This window comes from Populus euphratica, unplaced genomic scaffold (assembly GCF_000495115.2).
Source record: "Populus euphratica unplaced genomic scaffold, PopEup_1.0 scaffold181.1, whole genome shotgun sequence".
Classification (NCBI taxonomy): Eukaryota; Viridiplantae; Streptophyta; class Magnoliopsida; order Malpighiales; family Salicaceae; genus Populus; species Populus euphratica.
The window spans coordinates 136,706-156,217 of NW_011499958.1; the positions used below are offsets into that span (position 1 = coordinate 136,706).

General features: G+C 32.6%; 1 protein-coding gene across 2 annotated transcripts; it reads right to left on the reverse strand.

Moving 5' to 3' along the window:
• Positions 1-1,912: 1,912 nt before the first annotated feature.
• On the reverse strand, positions 1,913-13,021 carry LOC105138454 (tyrosine-protein kinase Src42A-like). Of its 2 annotated transcripts, none has more exons than XM_011044526.1 (16): positions 12,560-13,021; positions 12,312-12,426; positions 11,310-11,422; positions 11,030-11,149; positions 10,311-10,383; positions 9,374-9,484; positions 8,952-9,002; positions 7,423-7,562; positions 7,220-7,327; positions 5,977-6,050; positions 5,103-5,278; positions 4,532-4,627; positions 3,101-3,181; positions 2,913-2,963; positions 2,330-2,470; positions 1,913-2,251 (listed from the first exon to the last, which is right to left on the reverse strand). In XM_011044526.1, exons 1-16 carry the CDS (start codon positions 12,742-12,744, stop codon positions 2,222-2,224), a joined length of 1,665 nt encoding a protein of 554 aa, XP_011042828.1. In that variant the 5' UTR covers positions 12,745-13,021; the 3' UTR covers positions 1,913-2,221. The 2 variants fall into 2 exon arrangements, with proteins under 2 accessions (XP_011042828.1, XP_011042827.1); XM_011044525.1 differs by having other exon boundaries at positions 1,913-2,260.
• Positions 13,022-19,512: the final 6,491 nt, after the last annotated feature.

Here is a 19,512-nt window from a genome sequence, read left to right on the forward strand (position 1 = left end):
TATACGCTGTCTTCAATCATATGAATAGCATCCGTCAACTATGGCGACATAGTGACTTCGTGTCTCTTGGATATATTATTTTTTGCACCGTTAATAAATCCGGTTTAAATAATATTTTTTTATATTATTAAATTATTTTGATGTCTTCTTGGATATATTATTTTTTGCACCGTTAGTAAATCTGGTTTAAATAATATTTTTTTTATATTATTAAATTATTTTGATGCGTTGATATAAAAACTAATTTTTAAAAAATAAAAAAATATTATTTTAATATATTTTCAAATAAAAACATACTTTGAAAAAACCACAAACCCACTATGAAACACAACATTAGCCGCCCCTTGGATCTTTCTTCTGTTATGCATGGTCTGTGATTGCTGCTAGCCTACTTCGAAACAGAAGAAAAAGTTGGGTCATTGTTAGGATAGTATGGAGCAATGACTAACTTCAACTCTTTTGGTACACAAAGGTAAGTAAATCATTTTTCGCATAGGAAAATGATACGCTCACGCACGCTTATGACACCGACGCATATGAGTACATTTTGGTCCTAAAATTTTATAATTATGCAAACAAGTCCTTCAACAAATAAGAAATTTACCATTGTTAAATTTAAAACGCATGCAATTACGTCATCAATTCAAGTAAAAAAAGAAAGAGGAGTATATGTTATTTCTTGAATCTACAAAACACGTCATCACACCCATAAAACACAGCTCATTAGAATAGTGTTACGAGTCTTCTTTTTTTCAACCTCACCTTATCAACCCTGCTATAAGGGGTTGGTATGATATTTCATATAAAAAAAAAAATCAACAACCTTGCTATAAGGGACAGTGCAATATTTCCCACATAATCTATTGTTCATTTCAAAATATATTTAATTTAAAGAATGGGGTGAAAATAAAATCAAAATAATAATTAAGAAGGAACCAAAATTTTTTTAATTAGAGAGTTAAAATAAAAAGAAAATTAACTTGAACACAAAAAATAAAAAATAAGAAAGAAATTAAAGAAAAATAAGCCATAACTTTGATTGAACGATGAAATTGAAAACTAATAAAACTTTAATAAAAAATTAAAAAATTATAAATCAAAAGAATAAAGAACTAATTGAAAGAGACAATCCAAGACAAATTATAATTGGTGAACTAAATAAAAAACAAACAAAATTTTTTAAAATGTCTAAGAAAAAAATTACAAACCCATAAAGACTAAAATTGAAACTTAAAATACAAAGAGGATCAGCATGTATTGGAGAGAAAAAAATAAAAATAAATGACCACTAATAATAAACAAGTTATTATTCACCAACACGCATCATACAAAATAAAAAAAACACAAGATGGCACTTCTAAACACTTGATGGTAAAACAAAGTTTATCTATCTAAAATTTATTCATTTAAAAACACTATGCATATTGAAGCGTAAACCTCATACACCATTAGTTTTTTAAAATTAAATATTAATTTTTCTAGAAAAAAAGAAGTAAAATATCCTTAATTGATCTAGAATTTATATTTTAAAAAATATTATAAAAGATCAAAAACATCCTTGTGCACATGGCCTTTTTTTATGATTCAAGTGGCAAAAATGCCATTTGATTGTTTTGAAAAAAAAATAATTCAGAACAGTTCTGTTTTCTAAAATTATAAGATAAATTAGACATTTTACTGAAACAACATATATATCTTGAATAATCCTCATTGAAAAAGTCTCAAACCAAAGGCATCAAATTTTATCCATCAAGGACAAAAAAATAATTTCACTGTTAAAATCTAGCTATCCGCGAACGTTCACGCTAATTTCCATAAGCGTTTTAGAGTTTTGTATAATGTACAATGGCTACAATCTTCGTAATTCATGTTTTGGAAATTAAAAAAAAATGGTGTATATAAATAGACAACAAATATCAAGCATGGTTAATAAGAACTAACAGATATGTGGAGGAAAGTATACACATTTTGCTACTTAAATGCTTTACAAACTCAGGTGTAATCCTTCTATAAAAATTGGACCCAGAAGAATAACTAAACCTTAGTCCTAGTTTCTTTTGTGTTCTAACGGATAGCCTAAAATCATTTTCCCTCGGTTGTACAATAAAACCTCAATAGCTACGTTTTTTTTTTTAATCTTTACCACAACTATGTTGGAGAAGGAACAACAAATGAGCAAATCGTCAAAACGCGCCTGTTAGAATGTTGCGTGCGGAAATAGTCAGTTCCTGTTATTTGCTTCCGCAGATTCCTGACAGGTCTATATAATTGAGTTAGGCAATGGCTTTCTGTATTAACCAAGGAGGAAAAGAAGTGTTTAGAAACCCACTTGACTTTCTTGCAGAAGTGTTTCAAGTTCAACTGTTATCTCAGAAAAGGATGGCCGCTTGTCTGGAACTGTTTCCCAACATCTTTGCATCAAGTCTAATAGTTTCGGATGTGCATTCTGAGGAAGATCAGGACGCAGCCCCTGGAAAATATTACGCAAAATTTGTGGAACTATTAACTACACAAGCTTTTATTGCATGTCAACCCAGAATGCTTTAACAATGCAATAGAGAAAGCACCGTCTATCTGGCACAAACTAGTTACTCTGTGACTTGGAAATGCAACTTGAAACTATTTTAAGTTACTTTGTAACCGGCAATTTCAGTAACAGGACATAAACACTGAGAAGCAGCTTTCATCATACTAGAATTGAATGCAGCAAATCTGTTACGCAATCCAGAAGGATCCTAATGCCACACTCCTTTCCAGGACACTGACACTCGCAATTACAGTGTAAAAATGCGCAAGATGGGACACATCACAAAACAAGGATACAAAGACGATTACTGTGTCCTTCTACATCCAATTCAAAGGCAGCCTAGATTAATATATTTCGAATATAAAACAGTATGTAGAATTCATGCCTGTCTCACTCCCAGGGCAGCTTGTAGTGGAGTCATGCTATCATATGGAACCTACAACACCAATAAAAATGTCAAGTGAGGATTATCTTCACTGCCAATTATTATTATTATTATTATTATTATTATCTATTTGTAACTTTGATTCTTTTTGTAAAAGCACGAGTGCTAGGAGTAAGTTTAGGAAATACCTTTGCAGTTACTAGCTCCCACAACACAATAGCAAAGCTGAATACATCTGCTTTCTGATCATATGGCAGATGGTTTATGATCTTGTATCAGACAAATTACAGTATAAGAAAATCAATCGGATGCAAGTTCAAAAAGAATAGAGCCCATGATGTTGCACAGAAGATGAAAAGGTTCGCAAGGATCATGAACTTAAGAAAAACAAACAAAACCCGGGTCCATTTCTTGTCTTAAAAAGAGGATGAAAAAGTGGATGTATATCTTTCAATCTAATGTTCAGTACAGCTAAGGAGCGAGAGTACAGTAACTGGAAAGTTTAGAAAAAGAACATTTGCCTTTCTTCTTGGCAGGGAAAACACTGATTTTTAGAAAACACTGATTTTTAGTCATGGCTGTAGATTTACCAAGACCCTGTTTGTTTGCTGAAAAGTAATTTCTTTTCAGAAAGTGAATTATTTTCTGATGTTTGGTAGTGTATTGAAAAATAAATTCGAAAATATTTTTCAGTGTTTGGTTATGTCATGGAAAATGAGCTAGAAAATAACTTATTAATGTTTTATTTTTCTCAAGTTTATTAAAATAATGAGGAACAAATCTTACAAATTAAAAAGTTGAATGAGACTAAAATTGAAAAAAAATATAATTTCATAAATTATCTCAAATAAAATAAATAATAATCAAAATAATTAAGTTCAAATCTAAAAAATAAAAGAAGAAGAAATTAAAATAATAATAATTAACATTTCATAAATTATTTCAAATAAAATAAGTAACAATCAAAAGAACGAGTACCAAATTTGATAGATAAAAAATTTCAATAAAAAAATGATAAGAAAAAAGCAAATAATAATTATAAAAATAAGAACCAAAGTTAATATAAAAATTAAATTTTAAGAGATGACATTGAAAAATAAATATTCAAAACAAAATATATATAGCAATCAAAAGTTTGAGGACCAAGTTTAATATAATCAGCAAATAATATGACATTTTTAAATTTTTCACAACTTTTGAAAAGTGTTTTCCGTCCAAATTTTCCAAGAAAACACTTTCCTGAAAACTAAGTCAAATTTTTCTTTGACTGGAAAGTGTTTTCCGTTGACCGACTTTCCTAATAGCAAACAAACACAAGAAAGTTTTAAAAGTGGTTTTCCGGAAACCACTTTCCGGGAAACAAACATGCCTAAGTCTGAATTCTCAACAATTCATTTAAAAGAAAAATAGCAACACAATGTCTGCCAAAGAATTGCAGATAGTGACAGCTCTTTTTAATATGCAGCTAATCAATTAAGGAGTTGAGTTGAAGATGCTGAACTAAGTTTTGAATAGGGATAACTCTAGGGTGGTGCAAGGAAGAACATGTGGCAATCGACAGCTTGTATCTCTTTACAGTAAAGAAGCAAGACCACACAGCCAAGTTAAAAAATTCAAACCTCAGGTGCCATCCATCTGTAGGTTCCAGTCTCTGCTGTCATTACTCCCCCTTGATTCTGGAACCGAGCAACCCCAAAATCTGCTACCTTGACAACCTTGAGGAAAAAATGACAATAAGTTGAATTAAGATTTTTATATTGAATTATTAACACAATACTTGGTCAATCTATCCCAAATAATACAAGTTGAATAAAGATGCAAACTGGAATGACAGCCTGTCACATTTATAGTCGACTACATTGATGATTTATAATCCAAACTAGCCACTACTGAGCAGAAGAAAATATAACAATATCGGATCTTCATGCTCCATCCATTAACTGTGTGACCCATACATAAAAGGAGTTTCTAGATGGTGCCACACACAGATTAATAACATTTTTAAAACAAAATTGAACTCCATAAACTAAAAAGGATTGAAAAGCAAACTCTTCAATCGCAGCCAAACAGAAGGGAAGAAGGAGAATAATTAATGACATCAGAAAATGATGAACATTTTTAAATAATTTATGTTTATGAGGTCCACAACAATACGATCTCACTTCAATCAATCAAATTAAGAACTCATACGTTTTGAGTATCCATGAGCAAATTTGCTGTCTTCAAATCCCTATGAATGATGTTGTTTTGATGCAAATAATCCATTCCTTTGCAAACATCAATCACAAACTTCAGCAATTGAGGGAGCTCCAATATATTATGGTTCTTATGCAAGTAATCATAGAGACTTCCTCGAGGCATAAACTCTGCAAGCAAGAACATCATCCTTACAGAGGATTCAATGAAACAGAAAATAGGCAAACAAACAAATACAGAACCAATTACATTTGAATTTGACTCAATTACAAAAATGAAGCCATGTATGCCAAAGGAACAAAGATGAAAATGGATATTTTGTATCCCATGTAGATATTAACACAAGTACGAGGATCTTCAACTTTAGTAGACTCCCACAAAGAGAGATGGGTACAGAGGGCAATGCCTTAGTTATTAACTTAATGAAATGACAGTAAAAAATTTCCCAACCAAAACAACTAGAGGAACGAAACCCTAGCATAAAACCGAACATTATTTCACAACAATACATAATATTTTAGGTATGCCACGAAAGCAAATCCTCCACTATCCACTTCGTGGTCTCATCAACTACTAATGGTCAAAAATAGATTTGCATTGATACTTGAAACTCATAATAAGCCTCAGATGTTTCCAGCTTCTAATTTGGAAAGGAAAATGACAGAGAGATTCATATCAATTACTTAAAAGAGAGAGCACCATAAAGAAGCACAATCATTAAATAGAAGAGCAAAGCCTTAAGTTCTCTTTAGGGTAGTGTATCTTCCCCTCAATCAAAGCATATGTGCGATCTGATAATTCTGATCAAATAAAACTGGGAGAAGGAAAGAAAGGTGAAGGGAATATTGCTTCCTGTAGAGTTCTGTACCTGTTACTATACTCAAATGCGGAGATTTTGCGCATGCACCAATAAAACGAACAACATTTCTATGCTGGACTTCCCTGCATCAAGAAAATCCCAAAAGAAGATATTTAATTTGGATAACTATTCAGGTACAAATGTAAAACAATTAAACAATAAAAATGCCTTGAATGACGGTAAGGTAGAACAACCAGAATATTAACAATTCAAATGGACTAGTTGAAAAGAAATTCATGCTCAATGAAGTGCCAGAACTTTCAGACTACACTATTAAATTACATTACTAAACTGAAAGGTAAGAGATTTCCACTACAAAGAAAAGAGGAATTCTTAACTACCACGTGGATGTATAAATAAGAGCCATGTCTTTGGACACAGAACAGGGTTAAATGCCATCCCTCTTTTTCATGGTTTCCCCCCATACTGTTAAAATTGAATAAAACAGCATGAATGAATAAAGAAATGACTGAAAAGGTCAAACAAAAGTCGACTCCATGGCTGCTTGAAGGACAAATAAATACAGGTCAATCAAATAACAGAGATTAGTCCTTGGTATAGAAGTAGAGGTTCTTCCAGGAAATATTAAGTGTTAATTAAGTCAAAATCATACAGTAGGGCATATTAATTACAAATCTGTTTTTCTATATCAGCAGCATAGTGCAATGCTTGCATCAAAACATGCACTTCACTAAGAAATGTATGTTTAAGAAAAGGAAAGAGGAAAAGAAAATGGAGACTTCAAAGCACACAATATATACTGTATTTTAATTGTCAATGACATTTCGCCCGCAAAAAGAAAAAAAATCAGAAAATTTCTACTGGATTTTGTTTTGCAAATTTCTCAGTGAATAAATTATTAAAAAACATTAAAACATAAGCCAAATTTTAATTACTAAGACAAAGACTTGCAAAGATGTGCTCTCAAGCACATTACATAAAACCAAGTGTAATATTATTGGCAGCTTCATTGGTGTCAGATTATGTCATTCTCAGGTATCCTTGCAAATATAAAGGTTAACATGACACATGAGAGTTGATGAATGAGTGGACAACCCATACAGCAAAGTTCAATGACTTTCGCTCTCTCTATTAATAAAACTTGATTTAAAGAATCTTTAAGGAAGATAAATGAGTTGGCATGATTGAAGTGTGAAGTCAAATTCTTGAACATTTTTACATGATGTATTTAGCAAGAATCAATTTAAAAGGCACAAAGTGAACTTCAATATTATAGTTTCCGCCTACTCACCTTAGAATTGCCACTTCTTGTGCAAACTCTTCTTCTTGAGTATCATTTAATTGCTCAGATCTAAAAATTTTAATGGCAACATCTTGACCAAAGTAAACTCCATGGTACCTTCAAATTATCAGAAGATATAACAAATGAGAAAGAGACGATAACCAAAAAATAGACTTGAAGAAAAGCAGTTAAATCTGAAAAGCCCAACTCACAAATCTCCACAAGAACCAGATGCAATTCTTTCTCCAATCTTCAATAACCTTCTATCTATTTCCCAATCTCCAAGTTTTGCACCAGCTGCTGATGCTTTATCTATAGATGAACGAGGATGTGAAGGACCAGACCATGAACCCTGTTTCCAGAGAGAATAGTCAGAATATTTTATTCATTGTTTAGTGGAACAAATGCAGAGAATAGAAACCCGTGCAATAAAAAAGGATTGGGCAAGTTTAAGATTTGGGAGTCTACAGTAGTCAAATGGTGACAGCAAAGCAAAAGCATAGAGACAAGAAGAGGAGCAAGATCTCCTCAATAAGTCAGGCATGGAGAGGAATTTAATTTCAAAAACTCCGTTTATATGATTTTTTTTAAAAAAAAAATTCCTACAAGCACTGCAAAGAGAAGCTCTAAACTAAGCTTCTCCAAACTAAATTACATTAAACTTTAATACAGTAAATCAGCACAGCTTCTACATTCAGTAACAGCCAGCAACTTCATCCGACTATCAGATTGTGGGTTTTAGACTAAGATATTCAGTTCCGTCATAAACACCACATGCATCAGCAGTACCAAGAAGTATCAGAAGTCAGCATTCAAGGATTGAGATGGTTGCTACGTCTTCTTAATGGAACACCACGGAGCTGAACAACAAGGTCCAAAAGTAAATTGTTTATGAAGGATTGCTTGGTGGAACAAAGCAACAATCATGCACTGCAAAGCTCAAGAGAATATATGTTTTATCTCTTAAAAAAAAAAAATTAAGTGGGTACATGTGCACAAACCGCATCTGACATCCAAATTTACTGAATTGACAAGAAAGTGAACGGTCAAGTGATCTGCAACATTTTTGTGCAGCTAAAAGATGAGACATATGCTGCAAAAATATACAAAGCCTTAGTTGATATATACTATATCCTGTAATGGTTACTCAAATTGCTCCATGTTAATTCTAGTTAACAAGGCAACAGTTTTCCAGATAAGAGACATTTTTAACATGTCTGCATTCACTTTCCATTATGCCACAATGCCAGCATTAGCTAGCTGGGGAATGAAAAAGAAGAATACACACAAAAGACAAACTCTCCCCTAAATTAGCCAGTCTTTTTCCAGAAAATTCAGCAGATAACCCCAATAAAAGCAGCACAACTTGGAACTACCCAGCTAGATGAGAATTTCTAAATGTTTGTTCACAGCACATATCAATTGCAACTCTCATTTGCTTTTCATTTTCTGTGTCCTCCTTTACCAGGGATGGCTAAATTCCCTTCACTGGGTACAATATGTAAAGGTAAAAAAGGTGATCATAAAATACACATACAATTTTCAGGATCTTTTTATTTTCCATTGACAAGGCATAGTAAATCTGAAACAACTATCATGATCGTGATCATAATAAAAAAAAAAATCTAAAATGATGATGCCATGAATTTATCAAGATATTTCTATAGGCAGCAGTGTGTGATTAAAGCAAAACTGTAACCCATAAAAACAAACAAAAGGTTCATATTGAGACATGAATTACCTCATTTCTAGCAACTGCTTCTTCCATAGCCTTATACAAGCCATCTGTATCCTGGCCACAACATTGCAAAGTCAGCAACATTTGGACTCAGCACAGAACCCTGTCATAAAGAGATATAATCGCAATGCTCCTTAATATAATATGAGGCCACTGTCCCGGGATAAGCACATTTCTTTAAGAAACCAACTGGCAAATTTTCTAAACGAAAAGGAAAACATAGAGATTCATCACTAACATCAATATGATATTTATGTCGCAAGATATGAGAGATGGATTAGCATTCAAGACGACCAACAGGAGTAAAGCAATAGCCCCCGTGCTATTAAGATCCTTCAGTGGCAATAATGAGTTACACTGACTCCCTAAGTAAGGAAAAAATATATTGGGAATATGAACACAAGATCCTAATGAGTATCAAGTACCTCACTAGGCCATCCATCCACCACAAATACATCCAGAGAGTAGCCATCAGTAGTTGAAAACACATGAGCTTCGCGGATGTTAAGCCCTATATCAGAAAGCAAGGCAGAAAGCTAGAAGAAAACAAAACATCATCAGAAGAAATTCACATTTTTCAATTTTAAACCACCAAAATTAACCCACGTCTTGTGTTTCATTGGTTCAACTGAGTTTTGCATGGCTTTTACATTGCAGCAGAGCATATATCTGATTCTCTGAACATCATTAGCTTAGATAAGTTATAACTTCCATCTTATTAGTATGTTTTAGATTGGAAAATAAGACTTCATGATGCATTAGCAAAGCTCACATAAAATCTGGCAAGGGGCATGTTGAGAATATCATAACTTAAGGGTCTACGAGTAAATATGCAGAATTATGCCATGTTCTCCTTCCCAATGAAGAATAATAGCAAATCCCAACAAGCTGCACAAGTTGAAGTCTTATTCATACTATACGCAGTGAATCCAACAGCTGATGAATAAAAAGTAAAGGGCCCCATAGTGTTTTTAAAAGTTGCAATTGGAAATAAAACCAGGGTAATAAAATAATCCTTTCATTATCATAAAATTAAGGTTATTTTGTGAATATAGAAGAGAAAAAACCAATGCAACTAACTTCAAGCTTCATTTTACTTTTATGGGAGAAATAAATACTATGGTAGCAAATTCCAAGCTTGTTTTTTTTCCACCCTTTTACTGAGGTAATCTGATATCCACTCAAAACTCATTGCAAGAAATGCAATGCAGTTTAATAAACTTATCTATGAGCTCAACTTCTACAAACGCAAATGTCAAAAAATTGTGGTTTAAGTTAATGAAGGATTCCGATCACGGAAATGGACTGGTGTAACTCATTAAAATAACAAAACATAAAAAAAACAAGTCTTCCCAAACATACCTGACTAAGAAGCTTAGGCTTGTCTACAGTAGAAAATATGAATTCATGAATTGGAACATGTGAAACTTCTAGCCTGCAATGAGTTCCAAGCAACCAACTTAATTCCAGTATAGAAAAATATATAAAGAACACATTAGTGATCTAGGTATAATTCGTCCTTTTCATGCATATATATAGGTATAATTCACGTTAATTTCACCTGATTTCATAAATATAGCAAACAGATCCATGGCTGTGCAACAATGTCTTCCTTTACAAATAGAACAAAGACATCTTACTTTAACTAATTTTAAAAAATGCATCCGAAGAAAAAAGAAAGAAAAACTAGGACCATTGTGATTAAAATCTATACTACTTTTATGACACCCAGGCAATTATGATAGAGGATAAGATCAGAAAGAAAATAACAACTCTTTTTGAATTTGATCAATATGGAACTACATAGAGCATTGCTGCCACTTCCATTTAGGCTTTTCATTTCAATTATATGGGTTGGTAATGAGGGAAAAGTTCTAGCTCCTACAGTAAAAACACAGGGAACAAAACAGCACAAATATTGGCAATTATACTAATCTACAGAGTGAACCCACTGCACTAAAAGAAAACTCTTGAAATTCCTTAATTTAAAAAATATCCAATATAACAAATATTTTGCTCTTCAGGATTTAAAAAAAAAAGGTGAAAAAAGAAATGGTGACAAAGTTTCATTGAGAAAGTACCTTCTGGAAACATCCCCTGAATGATACCTCTCTTCCATGTCCTTGGAACTTTTTCTAACATCCAAATTCAGATCCTCGAGCTTAGAGCAAGGCTCAAATTCAATCGTACAATCCTTGATTCTACTTGCAAAAAAGGCATAAATAACAAATAAAGAAAAATGCATTGACAAACCAGCAACATAGTACGGTCATGAGGTTTAAATGCTCACTAAATCTTGAAAATAAAAGTTCAAAGCTCATTGATATGTGCGCATAAATAAGATCTTCAAGGATGCAAAACCTCTTCTGTGATGGCACAACTCCTTCATCATCTGTATCACACGCTGGCCTTGGGATAGGAGTCATGGTTATGAACTGTTGTTCACCATTGCCCTCTGTTTTAGTGCAAAGTTTCTTCCCAGAAGCAAAAGCAGAAAATAAGCAGACAAAGCATAGAATGTAAGATGTGTTACTGAAACAAAATAGCAGGACAAAATCATAAGTAATACAATCATTTTAAATATATAGTAAGTTCTTTATTATTCAGTATCAATTTTAGGATTTGGAACTAAAAAGATGGCCTTAATAATTGCTACAAGATATATTATCCTAGCAAATAGATTCTTAAGCTAAAAGTTAGCAACCAATTAACTTGTAGAGCTCTGTGTGCAAGCGATTTATAGTTTAATGCACATATGCTTCAAAGAGGTGAGGGAATATCTTCTTGGTTCAAACTCCCATGTGTTCTGTTGACCCTAGCCCCCAAACAACCAGGATGATAGCTAACCAAAAAAAAAAGTCCCAACATTTTGAGGCATATAGAGAGTCAGATATGTAATAGACGTATTGTGTAAATTAGACAAATGGCAATGAGGTGTGAGATAAATTTTAGATGATACACGCGCGCACCCACACCAGAAAGCTATCTGCAAAGATAAAAGTTTCTCACCAGGAACATAGAGTCAAATTCTTTGTTTTACAACTATATATGTTAACAACATCGGTCCAAGAAACTAGAACACGAAGTATCCCACCGAGCACAGTTGATTTCAATCCCTATCATTAATCACTCCACCACTAAATTTACCGAATGACTAGTACAATGTCATTAATCCTCTCGGCAATGTCATTTAAGAAAATGACTACTACCTTTTTCAATTTCAGCTAATTCTCCATGAAAGTTCCGTCGAAATTATAAAGCAGATTAGAGCTTAGCTAACCATGTGATTCAATAAAATAAGAAGTGTCAAAGCCATTGATAGTGGCACTGATAACTTGCGGGGGGGGGGGATCAAGGCAGTACCTCTAAGAAACGGATATGGTAAACAGGACGCCTTTCTGGATCCTTTGCCATAGCAAGTAGTTTTTGATGTAACAAAACGTCTTCCACTTTATCCATGTTAACATCCAGTCCGTAACTGATAACAACAACAAGAAGCAAGCAAGCAAGCAAATACAGCAACAATAAGTTCACTAAAATAAAAATAATTAACAGATTCACAAAGAGAACAGAAGCAGGAGCAAATATGGAGTGAATAGAATTCAGAAAACCTAGCAGGCAAGCGATTGAAGTGAGAGTCGATGTGTTTACGAAACAACTCAGGATTAGAAACGGCTTCTTCATGACCAATCTCTATGAAGCGATTATACACGTCGTTTCGCAAATCGTGGTTACTACCACTACCAAAGCTTCTCGGCGGTGAAGAGCTCTCTCCAACTCCTTCCGTTAAATCCATTCTATTTTCTTTCTTCTTTGGCGCTATAAGCAAGCTGGTTCCATGGAGAGGGGAGATTTTATTTGTGAGTGGAGAGGACAGGATCTTTGACTGTTGGTAGAATCTACCAGGACAAGTGAAATGGATGGATTTGGGGTTTTGAAGGCATGCCAAGGACAGTTTCGTCCTATGAAAAAATCTGTAGCAGAAAACGGAGACTCTACTCGACGTCTGGAAGAACAGAGCAGGGAGACTGTATGGTTTTCTTTCCAGTTTTTACACTTCAATTTTTATACTTTTTATCAGCCTGGGGTGCCTTGTGCTGCATTTTTATTTGTCAAGGGAACTGGATAAAGTTACTGAATTACTAGAGTGCCCTTGAAGGTTTAGGAAGAAAGCCATTCCGGGTAAGAAAAGGACGGGGCCACGGAAAATTGTACGATATTTTATTTTAAAAACAAAGACAAAATAAATAAATTTGAAGTCCAAGAAATAACAAGAATATTTTAACTGCATTTTTCTCTTTTTATTTTTTTGGGAAAGTAAGTATAAATAGTTAATTCATAAATATCTTACAACTTACCAAACACATGATTCCGTGACAGAATGCAAAAGAAAGTGATGGCATTGGAGTCATATGCGTGTTTGTTGCGAGTGAAATGGTTTGCTCCTGGGTTTTGGGTGGGACTAGGATTCAATCCATTAAAAAATATGTATATTTCATCCACTCCCAGCTGATCATCTTTGTTCGACCATTTCAAAGCGATCCAGCAGGCCATTTTTATTCGAAAGATTTGCAGAATCCAAAAATTTATAGTAGTCCGAGTCACATCCATGATGCAATTTGCATTCGTCAGATAACATGCCCTGTTTCTTTATAGCCGAGTTGCCTGTCGCCCTCTTATTGCAACAACAATATATAATTCAAATCCCGGCCGTGCGATCTTTCCAGAAGGAATATGGAATGTACTGTAAGTTTATGCTGTCCGTCTCTGACGTCTTCCCAGTTCCAGATTAATGCCGTTCTGTGCGAATAAATAGAGCATTTCATCTGGCAATATATATATATATTAAACGACTTCTTTGAGCATAGCAGTTAACAATGAGGTCAAAGTTTCACTATTCCTTGACCTTATTCCCCAAGCCTTCTCTTGTGATGATTCCCTTCTCCTTCTATAACAACTCCAGAGTTGGTGAGCGTCCTTAGAAATTTTTTTAAGGGGGTTGGAGTTTGCCTTCTCAAGTTTTTATTTTAATAATCTATTAAAATAATATTTTTTTTATTTTTTAAAATTTATTATTGATATCATTATATCAAAATAATCTAAAAACACCCAGAAAAATCATAATTTAAACTATAAAAATTTTAAAAATATAATTAAACTGCAATATTAAATAAAACTTTTATCTTGAAAGATAATAAAGTTTGTTACTATTCTTAATTTACAAAAAGCTACCGCAACTTTATATTTATATATCTATATATATATATATAAAAGTTATAAAATTATTGAATGTGAAAAATAAATTAGAAAAATTATTCACTTCAAATTAAAAAAAATAAAGTTATAATAATACATAATAGAAAAATATAAAAATATAAATTTAACTTTAAAAAATATCTATTTTTTTATTAAAAAAACCTACATATTTGTCTTTCTAGATTTGAAGGAACTCATCCTCAAGTTTATATCTCTATTGAAAACTATCATTCACCATAAAAAACAAAAAAATTATGTGTGGTTTATCTTGTTATGGGTTTTTAAAATATTAATGTCTGTTATCTCATCATATGTCTTTAGTACTATATTTATGTATGTCGTCCCATTATATATTCCTCGCACAACATTTTTGTATGGACCGGCATATTATGGATTTTAATATCGGGATTTTTAACAATAACAACAATAAAAAAACAAAAATAACATATTATTTTTAAAACAATAATTTTTATATTTTTTTTTATATAAACACGTGACTTTTTTCAACTATAATTATTTAACAACATATAGAAACTAACCATAAGGAATTGATACATGTCTTAAACAACCTTCATTCATAATTACTATGAATCATTAAGTTTTAAAATCAATTGATGTATATAGAAGTAAAGGATAATAGGATTTATTAAAAGTCACCGCCCTTAAAAACCAAAAACATTATAATTATAAAGAGACATTGAAAATATTCAATTTTTATTTATCTAAATCTTTAATTGTCAAGAGATAAACACACCTCTTCATATGAAAATAAACTATACAACCCTTTTAATACTAGATATAAAAAAAACAACTAGGAAAACAATTCAATTTGAAGAAAAAAAACTAGAAAGGTATAATGATACTAAATAGAAAAAAAATATCAAAACATAAAATTAATTAAGAAAGATTTCTATTTTTCACAAAAAAAAATTGTTACAAGGTAAACCCTTTATTCACTCATATTTGCACTAAAAAATTACAATAACATCAAATAAAAAAAATAAAACAAAATATTTATTTCATCAAAAACAAAAATCTAGCCCCGTCCGTCCCGTCATCACTCATCGCGCCGGTTTATAGCATCATTTAGTAAGATTTCGACATCGACGATGTAGGATTGCATCCATTATTATATGGGGGGTTGGCCTACTAATTAAAAGGGCATACTCATTCAGATTAGTGTGATAATTAAAGAAGTGTACCTATATATATATATATTAGGTCTAACTACCAGAATTAAAATCCTAACAAATCCGACAATCCTAGCGTGTGAAATCTAACTAAAACATGAACTCGATTCTTGCTATTGCAGTGATTCTAAAAACAATGATATGTTTTATATCGTGCTATACTTTAACTTCTGTTATGATATATATATATTAGTCAAAGGTAGCATAAAATAAAGTATTGTTAGGTAATTAATTATTATTCTTTTAATATTTTCTTGTTTTAATCTCATCAAGTAATAAATAAAACTCCATAATAAACTGTTTGTTCTTGGTTAAAAACAAAATATCCTACCTTGATTCAAAATCAAAACATGCTATTTTTTAAAAGCCACATGTTTGATTTCAAAAATAAACAAATAAATAACTCAATTAAACACTGCTTTTATAATATATATTAAAAAAAAATCAAAGCAAATACGTTACAAAAATACAACAGTCTTGGCTACAAAAAATCAAAATTACCATCAATAATATCTACTAGGCCGATGTATCCGAATTAACGAGTGAATATAAATGACATTTGACACGTATATAAACCACCTCCTTTCATTGGTGATCAGGCACGGCGCCGAGATTTTAAATTTATTTTTTTCCAATCCCCCCGGCCAACCCATAAAAACTAACCGAGAGCTACATGCAAAGAAGTGGGGAAGGGCAGAGGAGCACTGCAACAAAAGTAACCACCGGAAAGAAAGTGCCTGTGCCTTTCAAATTGCAGACATAAAGTTTGGAATAATCTTAAAGCAGAACTTCATATATACCTCTCTAGTTCCCGCTTATAAGGTTTCTGTTTTCTGAATTATTGATAGATGCCATATGTTGTTTCATGTCCCATAGTGTCTGTGAACCATGATGTCTGTGTTTGGATTCTGGTTGTTAGTTTGGTGCATAAATGTAAAAATATCCATAAATATTTGGAGTAATAGTTATTGATCATATATTACAAAGTATATACCGCTTGTGTATCAAAGGCCCCACCGCCCAAGGTAGTTCATTGGGCTGGCCGTCCATATCACATTACATGGGATGGTGGGGTGAGTTTGGTGACAGGGTGGGTCCTGTCCTGATCTTCAAGATCTGAAGACAGGGGAAGGAGACGGTGGGGGCTACCCCCACCGCATAGTTATGATGGCGACGCAGCAAGATGCATGCATGTCAAAAAGGGGAGTCTTTCCCTTTCAGAAATGAAAAGGAGAAAAACATAAACTGATAGCACAAGAAAGGTAAGAGATTAGTTTCGATTATTCAAGAAGAAGAAGAAGAAAAGGAAAGGGAGAGAGAGCGAGGTTGTTATTTTTTTTAGATTAACGTGAGTATTCGGGCCAGCTTGCGCGCACCACGACTAATTCCACGGGCCCTAAAGTTAACGACCATGTAAGCCTCCAGTGACCATCATATGAGCAACTAAGGACTCGAACCTGAGACCACAGAGAGCAAACCCTTTAGTCCCAAATCTTTATTACTTGGTCACCATCTAGATGGTTGAGGAAGGTTGTTATTTGATTTCGGGCGTGGTTGCCATTGTTTTGAAACACTATTTTCAAAAAAACTGATATTTTTCTTTAAATTAATTCTTTTTAAAATTTTATATTGTTTTGATATGTTAATATTTAGAAGAAGAAAAGGAAAGGGAGAGAGAGGGAGGTTGTTCTTTGATTTCGGACGTGGTTGCCATTGTTTTGAAACACTGTTTTCAAAAAAACTGATTTTTTCCTTTAAATTAATTCTTTTTACAATTTTATATTGTTTTGATATGTTAATATTAAAATTATTTTTTAATAAAGTAATATTATTTTAATATATTTTAAAATATAACGAGTATTAGAATCTCAAACATCCCATCACTTCGGTCTGCACTTAGGAACACTGTATTTGTCCAGTTGTTTTCTCTTGACAAGTACGATTGTATTTTAATTTATTTAGCATGTCTGCTACCAGACGACAAAAATAGAATACGTCAATCAGAAAGAACCAGTGCCCGAGTCCAAACGCCGGTTAGAGGGGTCCGGACCTCCTTGACACCCTAAAATGCGGCATATTTGTGGAGTCCAGTAAAAAAAATTCGGTGATAAAATAACATGTGCAAAAAAATATTTAAGAAAATAATATGGTTTGGTAAGTTGGAGATAATATCAGTGATTCCTCAGTTTCAAGTATCATCTAGAAAACAAGGATTTAATAAGAAGAGAGAAGGAAAAGAAGAAAAAAAGATTTTTTTTATTTTAAAAATACACCAAAACTTCAATGATAGCATTAATAATATTATTAGAAAAATATCAACAAAATAAATTTAATAATATCAAAAAAATATCACCAAAAACAACCGGAATTGTATAAGTGACTGAAAATAAGTAAACCTAGTATTTTGACGACTTGTCAAATAAAAAAAGACTTTATTGATTTTTAGTAGATTGTTCTCTGTCAAAATATCTAAATCCCTGTAATAATTGGTGCAAAAATTTTAAGTGAGAAGAGCAAAATCATCATTTTTATTTTTATTGTTATAGTGAAATCCATGAGTTTGTGTTTACATTATCTTCCCGAGAACAATTAGTTCTTTTTAATTTGATAAATCAAAAATTTATTCGTGAAAGTTTTGGTATTCTAGTAGCTCAATCTTTAACTTTTGAACTTACTACTTTACAGCATACAAGAAACTATTATAGTCTTTCAATGTTTGATTGAAGTAATTTGAGCTTGTACGTAAAAGTTTGTATTTGAAATTAATTTTTTATTTATTCATAATTAATTTTAAACATGTATGTTAAAGTATTGGTGTTGAAAAACAATTTCCAATAATATTTTAAACCAAATTACAAGTGAATCTGTATTTAAATTGACTTCAAATATATCTATTAAAAAATGTTTTAAACCAATTTTATAATACTTAAATATCACAAGAGTTTAGAAGGAAGCCTAGCTGTGTTTTTCAATCACAATCCCAGGTTCGGTTTTCGTTACTGTTCATGATATCAGATACAACATAACCATGTAGCCGATAGAGACCTCTTAACTGTCGACAACGCTGACGGCTTCTTTTTGTGTTGACATAGTTGAAGTTTTGCCGGGATTAGAAGAAAGTTCTGCCGGGGTTAATTAGAAGCACAAGTCCCAGCAGGTTTAGACTCCTTAACAAAGGTAGAGGTGGATTGATGATCGAGCGGTCTAGATCGAGCGCATGGCATCGTCCCCATGCTCAAAACACAGACACTGAAGCAACCCTTAATAGAACTGCTGTCATAACATTCACAGGCATAGCCTTCTTTGCTCTGTCAGTAGCCAGGCGCCTTTCCTTTTCAATTCACAGTCGTACAGCTTGCGGGAGCCAAGCCTGAAACTTTTTTCGTTGTTGTTTTTTCAATTGGGCTAGATTCTTTTATCCTTTTAATTCCTTGAAGTCCCGGTAGTGATGCTTCAAGAGGGAACTAACGCAACTCAAGAACAGATTCAAAAGCAACAACAAAGAATCAGAGCGTAATCAAGAGCAGTGGTCTAAAATTACATGATTAAGTTGCTTGTTTATTGTGATAAACGTGCTTAGTTTTCTAATGTTCTTAAATTATTTTTGCACCTCGTAATCACTACACAGACATGTGCACAGTTTACTTGAATGTTAGATTATTAAACAGCACTGAATAAAAACTGCATGGATTTCAAGGTCCAGTGCATGATCTCTGATAACTTATTTAACGCATGTGGTGGTTAGATCATAATTTTAATGGTAGCAACAAAGGCTAACCTTAACCATCTTCAACAGTTCATATCTCCTCGGGAAAGTATACTATATACGTGTTGGACACTGTCTAGCTTAAGATTAAATAATTAAAGTGCAAGATTCCTTATTCTTAGCTTGGCCAAGCAGCGAAACAAAAGTTGGGAAATTCTGACGCAACAAAGAGAGAAAGCCAATGCCTTTACCTACCGTTCTGTATTGCAGTGCAATCATGTTCTTAAAATATTTTAACTTTAAATTAAATTTTTATTAGATCGTTTTAATATACTAATAACAAAAAAAAAAAAAAACATTATATTGTTTCTAGTTGTGCTGTCTTTGCAGATAACACCACCAGAAAAATGGT

Excerpts from the sequence above, each read along its gene's own strand:
- LOC105138454 (XM_011044525.1), bottom strand. The coding sequence starts at position 12,744 with ATGGATTTAACGGAAGGAGTTGGAGAGAGCTCTTCACCGCCGAGAAGC. Across the intron at positions 11,150-11,309 it reads GTTGTGCCATCACAGAAGAG|AATCAAGGATTGTACGATTG; the intron begins GTTTTGCATCCT and ends TTTTGCAAGTAG. Across the intron at positions 9,485-10,310 it reads AGCCTAAGCTTCTTAGTCAG|CTTTCTGCCTTGCTTTCTGA; the intron begins GTATGTTTGGGA and ends GTTTTCTTCTAG.